At 41.7% G+C, this 16009-nt stretch overlaps 1 protein-coding gene across 1 annotated transcript; it reads right to left on the reverse strand.

The window, feature by feature from the left end:
* Nucleotides 1-1988: 1988 nt before the first annotated feature.
* On the reverse strand, nucleotides 1989-9104 carry SLC16A14 (solute carrier family 16 member 14). The gene is made up of 4 exons (XM_086468401.1): nucleotides 8843-9104; nucleotides 7843-7986; nucleotides 3202-4197; nucleotides 1989-2137 (listed from the first exon to the last, which is right to left on the reverse strand). The coding sequence occupies exons 1-4, from the start codon at nucleotides 9102-9104 to the stop codon at nucleotides 1989-1991; spliced, it is 1551 nt and encodes a 516-aa protein (XP_086324527.1).
* Nucleotides 9105-16009: the final 6905 nt, after the last annotated feature.

The raw sequence follows: 16009 nt of genomic DNA on the forward strand, positions 1-16009 counted from the left end.
CCATGATGTGGTCCAGTAAGCACTTAAATAAAAAGATAATGCTGCAGATATGGTAAGTGAACAACATATTATCCATTACAGTAATGTCCAAATAAAGTTGATTTGACAAAAAGACAAAGCGAAGATCTAAGTGTAAAGGGTACATATCTTTCAAAAACAAAAAAAAAGGAAATTGAGGGAAATCATCACTTCAATATATATGTATTTCACCAATGAAAGACAGCTCAGTTAAATTAAGATAGCAGCAGCATTCACACCAAGACATTAAACCTGTAACAAAAGAACTGATGTAAAAGTGTAGTTTACATGAACATTTTCTCCACAAAAAAGCTGATTTTAAGATATTACTGACTGCGTTCACTGGCACCTCGGTTGTTTTAATATGAATTTCAAAGCCATACGTAACTATCCTATATGAATGAACTGATCTAAATCTTAAAGTAGTTTGGGGTTTCCTTTTCTAACTTGGCTCATTTCAGTGATCTATTTTAAAGTATGTCCCTGCCAACAGCTGTAGAAGTGCAAAACTAAGAAGCTGGTGAGTTGCCATATAGAACAGTATGAGTTGTGGTGCAGAACTTATTTTTAACCAACCTTGCAGCTATAACAAAAGATCTGTATAATGATGTTGTTGCACACTGAACTGTTTCCTATATTTGTTCCATAATTGGATGGTATCAGTTGTTTTTAAAGAGTTCTAGCAGCATGTATCTGTTAAACTAAGAACCTCATTTGTTGTGAAAAAATCATAAAGCTAACAGGAAAAAACCTAAAGTGACTTTATTTTATAGGAAAATTAACATCAGGCTTACCTCTCAAGGCTGATAAAAGTATGTCTTTTACCACTATACAAAACATTGTGTATTGATTACCAGGCATTTAATGTTGTTTAAGACAACCTATTTGAATATTTTAAATGGTCCTTAGCTCTTCCATGCTCTGCATTATCTAATTTTCTAGTGAAAAAACATCTCAAATGTGACCAGTTCATGGTGTACATTACGAGCAGCAGCATGACTGTTCATAATGTAACGGGGTTTGTTATTAAATTAATTGTAACAAAATTTAGTGTGCTGTAGTCCAGTTCTTTCTAAAACTATTATTTGGCCAATTTTGCCCAACTCTCTCTCTTTAGACAACCAAGTCCCATGGAAGGAGTCAATGGCAACGTTATGAAGTTCTATAGTACCTCTAATTAGGTAAAGCAGCCAGAAACTTCAAACTGTGTCTGGAAACATTTTCCAGTTTGTGAATAACAATAATATTTTCTGTATGTTACTTGGTTTTGCTTTTATGTTTGTTTTCCTTCAGGTGCATTAAGTGTTACAGTGTTTATAATGCAGCCTGTGTATTGAGGATGGCTACTTTATTATGCAGTTCATACTTCAAGGATTTTTCATTTTATTTTTTTAAAGTAGAGAATCATTTCAGAAAAATATAAGAACCTTTCTTCAGTTTTGCATCACAGAAATAGTAATTTTAATACACTGACTTAATTGAATTATTGTACTAGCATTTCAACAGTACTTTACTATCCAGGTAAGAAAAACAATCATTTTCTCATACTCAGTAATGAATCTTTTATTAGACAGAAAACATAGTCGGAAGGACTTTTATAAATCATTCCTATCCTGATCAAATTCTCTTGTAGGACTAGTTTAAATCAGGAGTAACTGCACTGCAGTCAATGGGGTTTCACCAATGGGTAGTGATGAAAAGTTAGAAGAAAAGCAAGGCTCCTAGCATTGTTCTAATTTTAAAGACTAACAGGGTGCTTTTAGTAGCTGCATTTGTTAGTTCTAAATTAAAAGATTTAAACTAATTTTAAAAGCACATTTCTAAAAATTTATTAGCATTTTGGAGCACATTTGCTTTTCACTTAAGTACAGCTCAATGTGGTTGGTTCCATAAGAAGAACAGCTTCATACTGTCATACCACAGAAACATGAAACCAGAAAAAGTCTGTAAAAGAACTTCTGGAATTTGTTCTATACTTGTGCTTCTTCCGTAGATTTTTCTCTTGATTGTTTCTTTTGAATACAAGGTTGTATAAGCAAAAATATTATTCCCACCATGTATAGCAAGCCAGAGATGTAAAAAGAAAAATCGTATTTATGTGTGATGTCATAGATCCAACCTGCAAAATAAGGACAAAATGAGTTTGTTACAAAGCTTGACAACAAGGTACGGGAAAAATACGAAATGGGAAAATACAAAAAATACTGCACAGTTCTCATGATATTTCAGTCAAATCTACAGATACTGTGTGGAAAAAAAGAGGTGGTGATTGCCTGCTGCTTTTCAAAGGGCACTGAAGAGTTTGCTTCTAAATCGTGTCGGCTCACTCGGTGGTGAGAATGCTCCTCTCACTTCTCTGCGTTGCTTGTGCTGCTAATAGCTTCAGTTCAGCCTAGTGCCAGCCCTGCCTGACCACAGCCATTACTCACAAGGCTTCTTGCTGCTTTCTTCTGATTTACATCTCAGACTACAGATAGCTGTAGTCTGGCTAAAGTGTTGACAATCAGTACCTATATCTTTTCTGTACCTCCTCACCTCTTTCTATGACAAAATTTCTAATAAATGTTTGTTTAAACCTATAGTAAGTGTAGGGATAACATACATACACTTCTACCTTCTGCTGTGGATGGCAGGAAAGAGATTATGAGCAGTGCAGTCCCAAAGTAGGTATTTCTGGCTGAAGAAAGGCAAAGCAAGGTTAGTTAAACCAACACATCCACTGGCAGCCTAGAGTGGTTACACCCAAAGACGCCTTACCATTCTTTGAGGTAATACTATGGTACAAACACCTACCTACACTGAAAACGGTTCATAATTTTTTCATCTAGATAGAGGCATGAGTATGTATAGTGCATATCCTACACAAAACACATAAAACTAGGTTAAACCTTTCTCATTTTAAAAAAAAGTGTATGATAATATTTTGAGGAAACATACCATTGGAAGGATAGATTGTAATAGAGTTGGGGTTATTTGCAAGGACTGTAATTTGTAGCGTGAGAGTGAAATGGTGCCCAGCGGATGTGATCTTTAAATTTGTACAATGTAAAGCTGGATGTCACAGTCCCTTCCAGAGCAGCTGTAATTTTGTAAATTACACGTGCTCGTAAGAAGTCTTAATAATAGAGCAAGTCACGTGGTTATTATACATACATCTGTCAGTTAGCAATTCGAACTTTTTACCTGCAAAGGGTGGTCCGAACAATGCAGATATTCCGTTGGCACAAATGATGATGCCATAGGCATTTGCAAGGTGTTTAGTTCCGACTAAATCTTCAGTCACAACAGGCATTAGAGAAAAATAGCCACTAGAAAATCCTATTAGAGCACAAACTACAGCCAGGCTAACATATGTTTGCATTAGTGGCAAAGTAAGGATGCAGGTGACCAGGGTAAAGTTAGCCATGAGGAAGACGTTCCACGTGCTGATGCACGGGAGATCAGAGATGATCCCAAGGATCACTTTACCAAAAATATGAACAATGGCTATAATGGATGTCAAAGGAAATATATTGTTCTGACTAGATAAGTTGTACTGCTTGACTATTTCTGGAAGATGAATAAAGGGAATGACAAAGCTGCTGTAGGCAAACAATGCCCAAATTATAAAGGCCACAAATACTCTATTGGTAAATAATGATGCAGCTCCAAAGTAGCTGGAGTACCATATTGCAAAGCCCTTCCTGACTGTAACCGTCAGCTGGCTCACTGTCTTAAGAATACGCAATCCGTACATGTTCCTTCCGCTTCTAGATTTATCTCTGATTTCTGTGTGCTGAACACTGTCAAGCACTTCTTCATTTGTTGCCTCTTCTTTTTTTTCCGGCTCCTCACTGAGGACTCCGTTAGATTTTATAGTCTCTGCAGAATGGGACAGAGCTTTTGCCTGATTATCTTCACTATTACTTCTCACAACATATTTTTCACTAACAACGTCTTTGGGAGAGAGTGGTCTCATAAGCGCCCCGCAGACACAAAGGTTCAGGGAGATAGCGCCTTGGATGACCATGGCGTTCCTCCACCCAAATTCGATGCAGAGGTACTTCAGTAAGGCAGTCATTAGGAAAGCTCCAAACCCTGTTCCTGTGGTACTAAGTCCTTGTGCAAGTGCTCTTCTCTTCTGGAAATACTGCCCTACCATGACCACTGCAGGCAGATAAACCATGCCACTTCCAACACCTATGGAAATAAAAACCAAAATCAATCTGAACATTTTGCTGACAAGATAAGCAAATCAGTTTTATTCCTAACTTTTGTGTGAGCATAGTAGTAAAACCAAGAATAAATATTCAATTTGCATGTTAGCTTTCATTCCTGTCTTGTAGTATTTTCCAAAATTTGCAATACTCATTCCAGTGAGAATACAATACTGCTATTTAACTGCTGGAAAAACTGAAACATATGGAAGATAAAACCTTTACCTCAGTTCAGCATGACACTGCTGGAAAGTCCCAAACATCCCGCAATAAATCAGTGACAGTTAATACAGGGGCAAGCATAAATAAACCCTATTTTGAAATATCTGAATTTGTAATATTTGCATCTGATTGTATCAGCAACCAGAAATTGCTTAGTGGGCACATTGAAGTTTTTGCCTAAAGCTCACCAGCAATGAAGATCCAGACTGAGTTTTTGTCCTTGCTTTGTAACTGTGGAGCCACAGTGGCTGTGGGATATGTTTCAGGAGTCAGCACAGGGGGTGAGCCTAGTGGTGGGACCTTGGGTAGCTTCCAGGTTTCTCCTTGGGCACTCCAGGGAAGTCCAGGGAGGGCCACACAGTAGCTGCACAGGCATAATCTTAAAAGGCAGATCTCTAATTTTGTAGAAAATCCCTCACTTGTAGTTAAAAAACAGGGTATTAATGATACCTATTTCAAGCAGAAAGTGTTGAAAATTGGGCAAACAAACCACTGAAAGTAACAGTTGCCCAGTTTTTCTCACAGCAAATTTCGGACAGAGGGGATTTGGACTGAAGAGGTGTATTCAGAAGATGCTTCCAAATTCACTGTGATCATAATTTAGAAGAGTGTTTTGGGCTTTAAAGTTTTCCTAAATAGCTGATAACATAGCTACATGCAGCTACAGCATGATCTAGCTACAGCTAGATTGGAGAACGAGCGGGTTATTCCAGTAAAGCCTGAAAAAAAGCACCTCAACACCATGGCAGCGTACCGTGGTCAGAGCTGACCTGTTTTGCCTGTTAGAGGTATTTATTTCTTTGCTATGCAAATACACGATCAGGTTTTTATTTTGCACAAGGTCTCCCTCCCCAAACCCAGCCACAAACTCTAAGGAAATCCCTCTGCCCCTCAGAAGGCTGCCTCGTCAGACCGGCCTGCTATTGACTGGTCTGAAAAAACAGTCCGGGCTCACACTTGCACTGGTGTTTACTGCGCTTCCCTGCGCATCCTGAGAAATAAGACATGGTTTAAATTGTTTTATCATCTTTTCATTCTGTGGCCTGCACAGCAAAATGTAGCCTAGTTACATGCAAAGGCATGCAAATTTCACAGCTAAATACAGGGCCGCAGGCCTCTCCACGCCTTTTCCTCACAGACTTGCGCCCCACACCCGATGGTGGCAGCAGGGCGGCTCTGCTCTCCCCCCACCGCGCAGGGCCTCAGGGGACACTTTTCCCCCCAGCTCACAGGGACTCCCTGCTGCCAGTGGCTCCAGGCGCCCACTCCGGGCTCCCCGAGATGGGTGACTGAGGAGATCATGAATGCAGGGACAGTGAGTGAGGGGATGCTGAATGGAAGTCTCATGGAGCTGGAAGAAACATCTCAGGCATCTCCACACTGGTTTTCTGGCCAGAATTGTTCCTGCAACAGCACCTCATTTCTCTACCTCATGTAAAAATTTGCCTCAGATTTTTTCTGAAAATACAGTTTTCACCCCTCTTTAAGTTCTCTGTACAGTCTCTGAGTTTTTGTCTGATATTTTGTGCATTCTCTTTCTAAAAAGCAGCAAGGGCTGAGAAAAAGTGTGTAGATTCCTGTCTGCTTGATTACATTTAATATGTATGGAAACCGAAATTCTGAAAAGGGCAGAACCCTGCCTGTAATGATTGTTTATTGTTCAGCAATTTACAACATCACCATGAAATCTAAGGTATGGTGGTACAAAGAGGTAACATGGTGATCCTTGCTGGTTGCAATTTTTTTTCCATCCAGAGAGCTCGATAAAAAAAATATGCACAGAAATTCTGCAGATTTCTGTGAAATTCTGTGAAAGGATAGTTTGAGGGAATGGAGGGTACTGAAGCTATTATTAATATTGCAAACAGTTCATTTTTTTCATAATGCCTCTGTCTGTCACATATAACGTAGATACTATGCTACATTTGCAAACATAACTGGCCATGTTATCCATGGAGTGAATAATATTTCAAAGCCTCTTGAATTGCTCAGTGTTGCTCAGATAATAACTAAAGGCCAAATTTTGTATTTCTTACTTGGATACTTACAGTAACGCTTTCAAGAAATGAACAGTGAATAAAATGGGGTAGTGCTTTAAGTAGATAATACCGGGTTCTTCTACGTAACTTTCTTAAAATACCTACACTTTTTCACAAGAAGCCACATTTTGCTAGAAACTGAGCATTCAGGCAGTAAGGATCTGTTGGTTGTCAAGAAAGATCCCTAAACATGCATTCTTTTCCATATTTTGATATGGCTAATTCCAATAAAAAATACAAAATATTACTTCTTTCAGTGATTTTGATTGTAAAAAAAAAGTAGCAAAATTAGTTTCTATTTATTAGTTGTTGTTGATGTAATCTGAATATCATTTATTAGAAACTACATTTGAAATACGGCCACATGCATTGTCCTAATTGAGGCTGAGGTAGAGTTAATTTTCTTCACACTAGCTAATACAGTGGTATGATTTAGGTTTGTGACCCAAACACTGTTGATAAGACAGGCATGTTTTAGCTGCTGCTGGACAGTACTTACACAGCACCAAGGCCTTTTTCTGTTTCTCACGCAGCCCTGACAGTGAGTGGGCTGGGGGTGCACAAGGAGCTGGGAGGGGACACAGTGGGACGAGTGACCCCAACTGACCAAAGGGATATCCCATACCATACGACGTTGTGCTTAGCAATAAAACTTAGGGAAAGAAGAAGGAAGGGAGGACATTCAGAGTTGTGGAATTAGTCTTCCTAACTAATGGTTACAGGTGATGAAGCCCTGTTTTACTAGAAATGGCTAAACATCTGCCTGCCTGTGGGAAGTAGTAAAAGAATTCCTTGTTTTGATTTGCTTGTGCACACAGCTTTTGCTTTACCTATTAAACTGTCTTTATCTCACTTTTACCCTTCTGATTCTCTCCCTCATCCCACTGCAGCAGAGTGAGTGAGCAGCTGTGTGAGGCTTAGCTGCCTACCAGCAGCAACCCATAATACTCTTTAAAATTGGTATTTTGAAGTAGCACATAGCTATCATCATCTGGTGTTTTATTAATACGGAGCAACTCCTGTAGAAAACATTTGGTGTTTCTTCCTGTGACAAAGAGAGGAGTTATCTAGATATGTAATTCAACAGTGTTTTATCTTTAAATTCTACTTGTTAGAGTTTGGGTTACGTTAATTCTTCTAAAAGAAACTGATAAAAAGACCATCTTCACATGACAACAACAGTCATTGGGCCCAATCTGCTGAGTAAATAAATAAGTTTTCTGAAAAGATAACAGGCTGTAAAGAGTGTGAAAGAAAAGCTGTGTTTACTAACTTTACAGTGTGACTTCCCTCTTTACTCACCCAGATAGCCCTCAAAGGAATCAAAAATAATTGAAAGACTTTTCTAACATTAGTACAGCTCTTACCAGCTGTCACTCCAAACGTAAGGAAGAGGTAGTGCACATTTGAGGCACAGGCACTCAGTATCCAACCTAGGGCATTCAATATCCCTCCAATTATAGCTGTCTTGCGGCACCCACACATGCTGATGAACAAACCAATGAAAGGACCTGTTAAAAAACATGAAAAAATATTAAATTATTTATTTAATTCTCTACACTCTTTAATAATTTTTCACATTAAGATTCTTAATGCTTTAAACAAAATGTTAAACATCATGCTACTCATGCAATTCACATTATTTTCCCTATTACTGTTTAAAATAGTGGAAAGAAAAATTAAACCAACTGACCAAATGCTTAGCAAACATCCACAGGACCTGAAATCAAAGTTGCCCCGTGAAGAAGGGACAGTTTAAACAGAGGAAGAAACCTTTGTTTCTTTGTTCCCAATACTACTGCTGTGTGAGCGCAGGCCTTTTTCACCAGTAACTAGAAAGTAAACATTTTCTTTTGTTTTCAGTGGAATATTTTAGGCAGACCTAAACACAACTTTTTCAATCTTAATTTAGGGAGACAGAGGTGTATATATACACACAGACACAAACATACCCCTCCAGGTATTATTTTGGGTTGATCCAACCACAACTTAAAAAATAAATTTTAGTTCAGCTGCCAAACTGAAATATAAACTGTCCAACATTTTCTCCTCCCAGATAGAGTACGGGGAGGACCACAAGCTTCACAGATCATCTGTTTTCTGAATTCTAGTGAGACCTTGAAGTCACAGGCATCCTTTCCTGCTCATGGTGTCATGGAGTAATTGTCTTCTCTATCACCTTCCCTGTTGTTCCCTTTCTCCCTCTCTAAGTTGTAAAATTTGTCCTTGTGACTTCAAAAAGGCAACTTAGGAGAACTTGGGAAGCTCTGTTAATAAAATGGAAAACTAAGAAAATACTTAAGGGATGAATGGCAAACATATGCTCAAAATCTATGTAGTTTTGAAATAAATTATGCTGGAACATACCTACAATAAGTGTAATGCCCATGCTGAGGGAGCTAACCCATGCTGTTAAGCCACGACTTTGATTAAACTCTTCAAGCCATTCCATGTTGAGTATTCCAAGGGCCATTTGGGACCCCATGATAAGTATGTGCACAAGGAAAGAGGAAAGTACAATCATCCAAGCCCATCCTCCATCGATGTTTGGATTTGGCTTAACTGGCTTACTTCCAACTTTTGAGTCATCTCCAAAATCATATCCAATATCTTCTCGACTAGCATACATTTTCTCCACTGTATTCTGAAACGAATGCAGTAAATACCTTCAAAATACATACAAAGTGATCAGATTTTGTAGTCTGGTTATAGTGAAACGCATAAATCACTATCATGTCACCATTGTGGTTTGGTGCAGTTGTGAAGCGAATACTGGGTTTTCATAGTTCAAATGTCAAATGCTTAGAAAATTCTCTAATTAATGTATTTCTTTGTGTACTTTATTATCATGGCTGTCTATGCAGGAGTATTTACAGGCTGACAGTGGGCTGCATTATTTCCATTACTATATACTTCACTTACTTGTAGGTGGCTGAGAGCACTTACTCTTCATGGGTTGACAGCGGTCACAAAAAAAGACTGGTCTCTCTCTGTATAATCCTCCTCTGTATCACCTTCTGCTGTCCCAGTAAGATTATGTGCCTTTATGTTCAAGTTCATAAAGCTTGGAATAAAAAAAGAAAATCCTGAAGAGGCAGGTACCATATCTTTTCAGAGGAAACCAGTTTTGTGATGTATTTCTTCCTTAGTAGTGGAACAAGAAGAGTGAAGACAGAGAAAGATAAAGATTTAAGGTACTTCATTTTCAAAATGCTTTGCTTACATAAATTACAAGGCGATTATTACTACCTCTCTGGCAAGTTTTTTATTAGAGTCAACATGACAAACAGTTTGCTGTTAAGCTTTCAGATTCCACAGTATTAATCCATATAATCCTACTAAAACCACAGAATTCTCCCAAATAAATGTCAATGCCTATCAGAATCAAACTGAGTGGCAGAGTTATGTGCATAGGTGTATATAGGATCAGGCCACAATAGCTTAATTTGATTATTTCGATTTCTTCCATCGTTACTCTAGGTGAAGACTGCAACACAGTGTGGAAATAATTCCAAAGCCATTTTTAATTGATTAACAGGGGAGGTGCAGAACACAGTCTTCTCTCCATCTGATTTCTGCTGCAACATATTGAAATGTTACCCAACTGTGGAGCACCACATAGGTTTCCATGGAGACTAGAAATGTAATGATACAAATTACCAGAGATGGTAATTTTTTGTCTTCTTTTCTTCTCCGGAGAAATAAAAAGAGCCATCAGCTTCACAACAGTCAAAAGAGAGAAGAAAGTTATCAGAAATTGTTTTTAAAAGCTCCTTATGTATTCCATGAGCCCTCAGAAGGTGTGCCTCCAGGCTAGCTCCTCACTACTGAAAACTGGCAGTGACTGGAGTAACTCAGATTCTGTACTAACTGAAAATTTGGGCTGCTGTCTTTAGATACGTGAGTATATTTTGCTTCTCAAGTTACTACCTCTATAAACGATTTTACTTTCTCCTTATTGCTAGATAAATGTACAGAGAAGGCCTTGAAGTGTTTCATACTAATCTGCAGACGGAGTCAGAGCTGATTGGTCAAAGCTACCATTTCTTTCACAGACAGCAGTGAAAACATGATGATATTTGTAACCTCTCCAGACTGGCTGCTGGGTAAGTTACCTAATAAGTGTGACATTTCCCTCACTTGTAGTACAAGTAATGATGTGTAACTGTGGGCAGCTTGAGCATGTAGGTTCCTCCAAAAACACACTGATTTCTCTCACACAACCAATTGGACCTAAAAATATATGTTGTACTCCTGGTATCAAACTTTTCATAGATGGATACCCTTTACGGACTAAGTCGTCACTAGCCCTAACTTGGTCATGGAAGGTATTGGTGACACAGTGAGGAAGAACAAGAAGTGTGCACGTTTAACACTTGTCACGTGAGCAGATAAGCTGGGACCAACTGATGAGTCCCCACCTGCGTGCCAGTGGAAACACGTACTGAAATGACTTACTGGCTTTTTCTTTCCAAATCAAGAGGCAGAGAGAAGGGGGATTATGCTTAGAGGTCTTTCTAGAGGTCCTGCAGGGTGTCTGACGCAGGAAGGGTAGCAGGGGAACAAGCCAGAGCTATGTGGCGGTGCAGACCTTTCTCTGAACATAAGAGGACAGCCTGGGACAGCCTTAGTTAAAATTACACTTCATCGTTCCTCTACAGAGGGTAGTCTTAAAGGTGACATCTGGACTCTTTCCTATTAACATACCTGGAGCTAGAGCCCCCACTGATGTAGTTTATATGACTACTTACAGTGGATTCAGCCCACTCGCAAGACAGAAAAATACTAACTGCATAAAGGCAACAAAGACAGTGAATAGTCATGCTAATGGGAAATAAGAAGTAGCAGAATGAAGGAAAACTGCAAATGTTAAACATGCGCTGTATGAGATTAATGAAAATGTATGAGGATATTACAGTACATCTTAGATAATGGAATACAAAATTATGTAACGGAAGATTCAGAGTCAGGGTTAAATGTGGAGCCTCACCTTCCTCTTTCATGCTTTTGACAGGTTTTGTGGGCCCCTGAGTACTGATACTGGATATAAAAATCTTCTTTGGACAGGAAATAGATACTTCTTTTATATATCTTAAATTATTATAAGCAAAAATAATTGACATTGAGATGCAAAGATAAGACACTCATCTTTGCAGTCTTACGGACAGAATAGGCTTAGATTGAGTAGATGCAAGTTCATGTCATGCTTGCATCGACCCCCACAAATCTTCAGAAAATGAATGTATTTTCCCTTTGAACCAGATTCTTGCTTGTTATTATTTTTATACTATTAACTTCCCACTAACATCACAAGTTCAGAGTAAATACACTCAAAAGCAGGGAAGGTCATTTCCAATAATTACACAAACTCTCAGGCTCTGGATAAAGCAAGAACTGGATGTCTGGATCCTCTCCCACAAATGACTTATCGCCCTGTGGCCTATTGCACCCAGGAGAAATGCACTTACCTGCCCTCAGCCTTCTTCCCACACCACAGCACTGCCAAGAACACAGTATCACAGAAGGCAGAGAAGCCCAAGGGGCTCTTTGTAATTGTGAAATCCTAGAGAAACTGCAATGAAAATGACAGCAGCTGATTTTGAAGTCAGCCATATTCCCCAATGAACAAGGGAGTGAAGCTCCACTCGCAGTAACTGAACACAGCCCCTCACAGCGATTGCATTTAAAGGCAGGAGAGCCTGGATTCCTGTTTGGTCAGCTGGAGGAGGGCTGGATTTTTTTTCAGAAAAGCTTTTTATATTGTACGCACACACAGTATGCAGAGCTCTTAGAAAAGTGGCCCAAACATTAGTGCCCACAAAGATGCTGAGCTTTTTTGAAAATCTGACTCATGAGCTATTTTAGGGATAGATGCAGGTGCTGTAATAAGACCAAAGTTAGCAGCAAAACACCCAAGTTCCCTGTCCAACCAGTGCAGCAATGGCTCTCTAGCTTGTAACTGAACTGGATGGTTGAAAAACATCTGATCTTGATATAAAGAGTCTGTATGACGAATAATTTACATATACTTGGATAACCTCTTCCAATACCTGATAGCCTCAGTGTTAAAAAGTATAGAATAAAATTGTACTTTAAAGGCACTTCCAATGGATAACTCATAGATGCATTACAAATAGTAATGAGTTTGGCCTCACAGTATTCCCAGCAGACATGCCACACACGTAATTATTTCTCTTTTGAAGAGATACAGAAAAAACACTGTTAAAAATATAGTTTATTTTGTGTGTTAAGTTTTGGCAGCCTAACTTCAGCTTGCATATACGCTGAGCGCTTCAGCGGCAGTTCCTACAACGGAGATGCCAGCACCGGCCACTTCTGCAGATCAGGGCCACCGTGCCTAACCGGGCATGTCCAGCACGGAAGAGAAAATCGGGGAAATTAAACGCTTAAACCGCTAAGCGAAGTGTCACGGTCACCAGCCCGCAGGCGGTTCAGTGCCCAGAGCCGGGCTGCCGCCCCGCTGCCCCCGCGGGCTGTCTGCCCGGCCCTGCTCACACCTCTCCGGGGGACCCCCGGTGCTGCTCTGCTCAGCGCCACCCGCAAGCGGTCCCACCCTGCCGGACAGCGCGAACAGGCTCAGGCACGAAGTGTTTTCCTCCCCGGGGGGCAGAGGGGGGCAGAGGGGCGCAGGCTGCCACAGCAGCCGCCCGAAGGCAGGGGCCGCACTTCTCCCCCCGGAGAATCGCTTCGGCAGCCGTGCACGTCACGCCTGCCCCAGCGGCGTTCACGTTCCGCTCATCCACGTAAAACTGCTCGGGCAGGGAGCGCTGCCGTCCCCAGGGCCCCGGGCTGACACCGGGCTAGCGCCTGGCGCGGTGCGGGGGCGCGGGCGCAGCCGCCCCCCTGCCCGCGGGGCTGCGGCGGGGCCGGGCGGCGGGGCGGTGTTCGGGGGCCGGCGCGGCTGCCGGCGCCGCCCGCCCGCCCGCCGGAGCACAAAGGATGACCGCTAGTTACCCCGCTGCGGCGCCGCGCCCGGCCCGCCGCGGCACCGAGGGGCCGACGCCCCCCGCCGACCCCGGGCAGCCCCGCGGCCCGGCCGCGCTGCACCGCGCTGGTCTAGCCCGCCGCTGCCGCGGGCGGCGCGGCTACCGCGCGTTCCCCTGCCGGCGCCGGTGCCGTGCGGCGGTCCCGGCTCCGCCTGAGATACTCACCGCGCGGGGCCCCACCACCGCCGCCGCCCCAGCCCGCCACGGCGCCGAGCCCCCGCTGGCCGCCAAACTCCGCGCCCCGAGAGCTGCCGCAGGCTCCGGTGTCCACCTGCGCCCCGCTCCGCTCAGCCGCCCGGCGCCAGCCCAGCCTCGCCCGGGCCCGCCGCCCCGGGGCTTATTTGCCGTAGCAGCCCCGCACCGGCCTCGGGGCTCTCGCCCCACCGGCAGCTCGTCTTCTGCACCGCCGTGTCTCCATGCCCCGCAATTTCAAATCTCCACGCTCTTTCATTCCTGCGATACCGGCTAATTCTGGTTTGGCGGAGGGGATTTGCAATCCTCTCACACGCACACTCTTGTGGCTGAATGAAGTTTATTGCTGCACAGGTTTTCGCCGGAAATTTATAGCTGAGAGAGTTAGAGGATATAATCCAGGAAAAGCACCTAGTATCAAGATTTTAAGGGCCGTTGCATTATGTTTACTTCAGAGAGGCTGGTTGAATTTATGTAGCCAAACCACCCTGACGCTTGAAAGCTTCATTGTATAGTAACTTACTTGTGCAGTAAGTAAGCTTCCAAAATATTCCTCCCTTAGGAGAAGAGTTGCGGAAATACCCTTCTAATTTTTCAAAGCGGTATCCAGACCTCAGCTGTACCTTTCTGAATAGTCCAACATTAACGAGGTATACGTTCTGCAATACATTGCTTTGACTATTTGCAGCAGATTTACCCAGGCAAAAGTGATTGTGTGCCACTGTTCAAAACTGTCATCATCAGAGCATCTTGGCGTCCTACAGCAGTGCACTGCGTAGCATAAAGGCTGTTCAAGAAGATGTATGAAGTAGTTTGAGAAGAGACCAACAGGAATGCTTTAATGGTGTTGTACATGCTGTCTATGTGCATGACATCATTCAGAAACTGTTAAAAGAGAATTTGCTTGGGGCGGGTTAAAAATACGTGTTTGGGGCTTTTTATATATTTTTTCTACATTTTTATTTGTCCATACTCTTAGGTGTATGTGCCATTTACACATACAAATCTCATCTATTTTTTCACAAAAGTTTAATGTTCTGTTCGATATGAAACAATTTTATCCGGTTTTGGTTCAAGTGTCTGGCAGTCTATGGGCTATTGCTATGGCTTCAGTCTTTACATAAATCTTACACTACTCTGCATTGTAGTCTTAAAAAGACAAACCTTTTCCAGAAGAGGCAACTAGATTTGTGTCAGAGACTTGTGATTGGGTTCATTGACTTCTCCTTTGTAAACAAAACCAGATTTCTGATTTTAAAAGATTATGGTATTGCGTTGCAAATATGTGACTTTCTGAAGTATACATGTTCCCTGATTACTTTGTGTTTTACAACACTTTGCTCAACAGTGTATGGGCATTCATATCCTAGATTTTAACTTTGGCAGTTTTGGCTGGAGTCTGTTTTTTTAAAAGGTTTTATGCTAAGGACTTGACACTTGAAATTTGCTGCTCATTGGCTAGTGTTATTAGCCAAGTTTGAGATACATACACTTTGATTTGTGAATCATTTGACATGCTAACATACTTTATCACACCTACCACAGAAATAGATTTACTGGGATTGTGGGACACAAAATACAGTCACAAAGATATTTATTTGACTGGCTGTTAACCCGTGTTCCCTCTAGCACTTGAGATGCCACCTGCTGCACACGTAAATCTTCGTGCTAACAGAGATTCTCTTTGTACAGTTTGGTCTGATAGAGAATTCATTTAGCTGTGTCATACTGCTTCAGCAGTCCTGGCTCATAGGTCGCTGTGGTTCCGGGCTAAAATCTTGGATTTATGTTGTCTCTTGGGTAGGTCAGTAGGTATGGATCCACTGGAACCATTAAGTTGTGCAGGTCTAGCAGCGAGGGTACGAATGATGTTCAGTGAGGGGAAAAATCTGTTTCGTAAAAATGGGAAGGACAATTTTATGGTATGAGAAAATGTTTGCAGTTTTTAGCAGAGATGCATAAGGTATCCAGTCCAGTAAAATAAGATGTAAACAAAGTCTGACGGACCTTGGTGCCTTAGAAATCATAACTGTGTAAAATGGTTGGATGGCAGATAGAATAACCCCAACTGAAAAGGAAGGACTTTCTACTAGTCCCTTAAACATGATGGGAATTAAGTGTCATAATATAACTTAAAGGGAGAGAGGAACAGAGGGAGGGAGAGAGGGAGGAAGGCAGGAGTAGGAGGAATTGGTAACTCAATTTTGTTTACTATTTGGGGGCCACTATGGTAGCTTAGACTTTTACAGTCATAGAAGTGGCGGTTGGAAGGGATCTCTGGGGACCCACCAGTCCAGCCTTCCACTGGAAGCAGGACTGTGACCTGTGGTATTTC

Source organism: Leptosomus discolor, chromosome 7, assembly GCF_034619465.1.
Source record: "Leptosomus discolor isolate bLepDis1 chromosome 7, bLepDis1.hap2, whole genome shotgun sequence".
NCBI lineage: Eukaryota > Metazoa > Chordata > Aves > Leptosomiformes > Leptosomidae > Leptosomus > Leptosomus discolor.

Coding starts and splice junctions, on each gene's coding strand:
- SLC16A14 (XM_086468401.1), bottom strand. CDS start 9,104: ATGTATGCTAGTCGAGAAGATATTGGATATGATTTTGGAGATGACTCA. Junction 7,987..8,842: donor GGGCATTACACTTATTGTAG/GTATGTTCCAGC, acceptor GTTTTTTAACAG/GTCCTTTCATTGGTTTGTTC. Junction 2,138..3,201: donor GTTCGGACCACCCTTTGCAG/GTAAAAAGTTCG, acceptor CTTATTTTGCAG/GTTGGATCTATGACATCACA.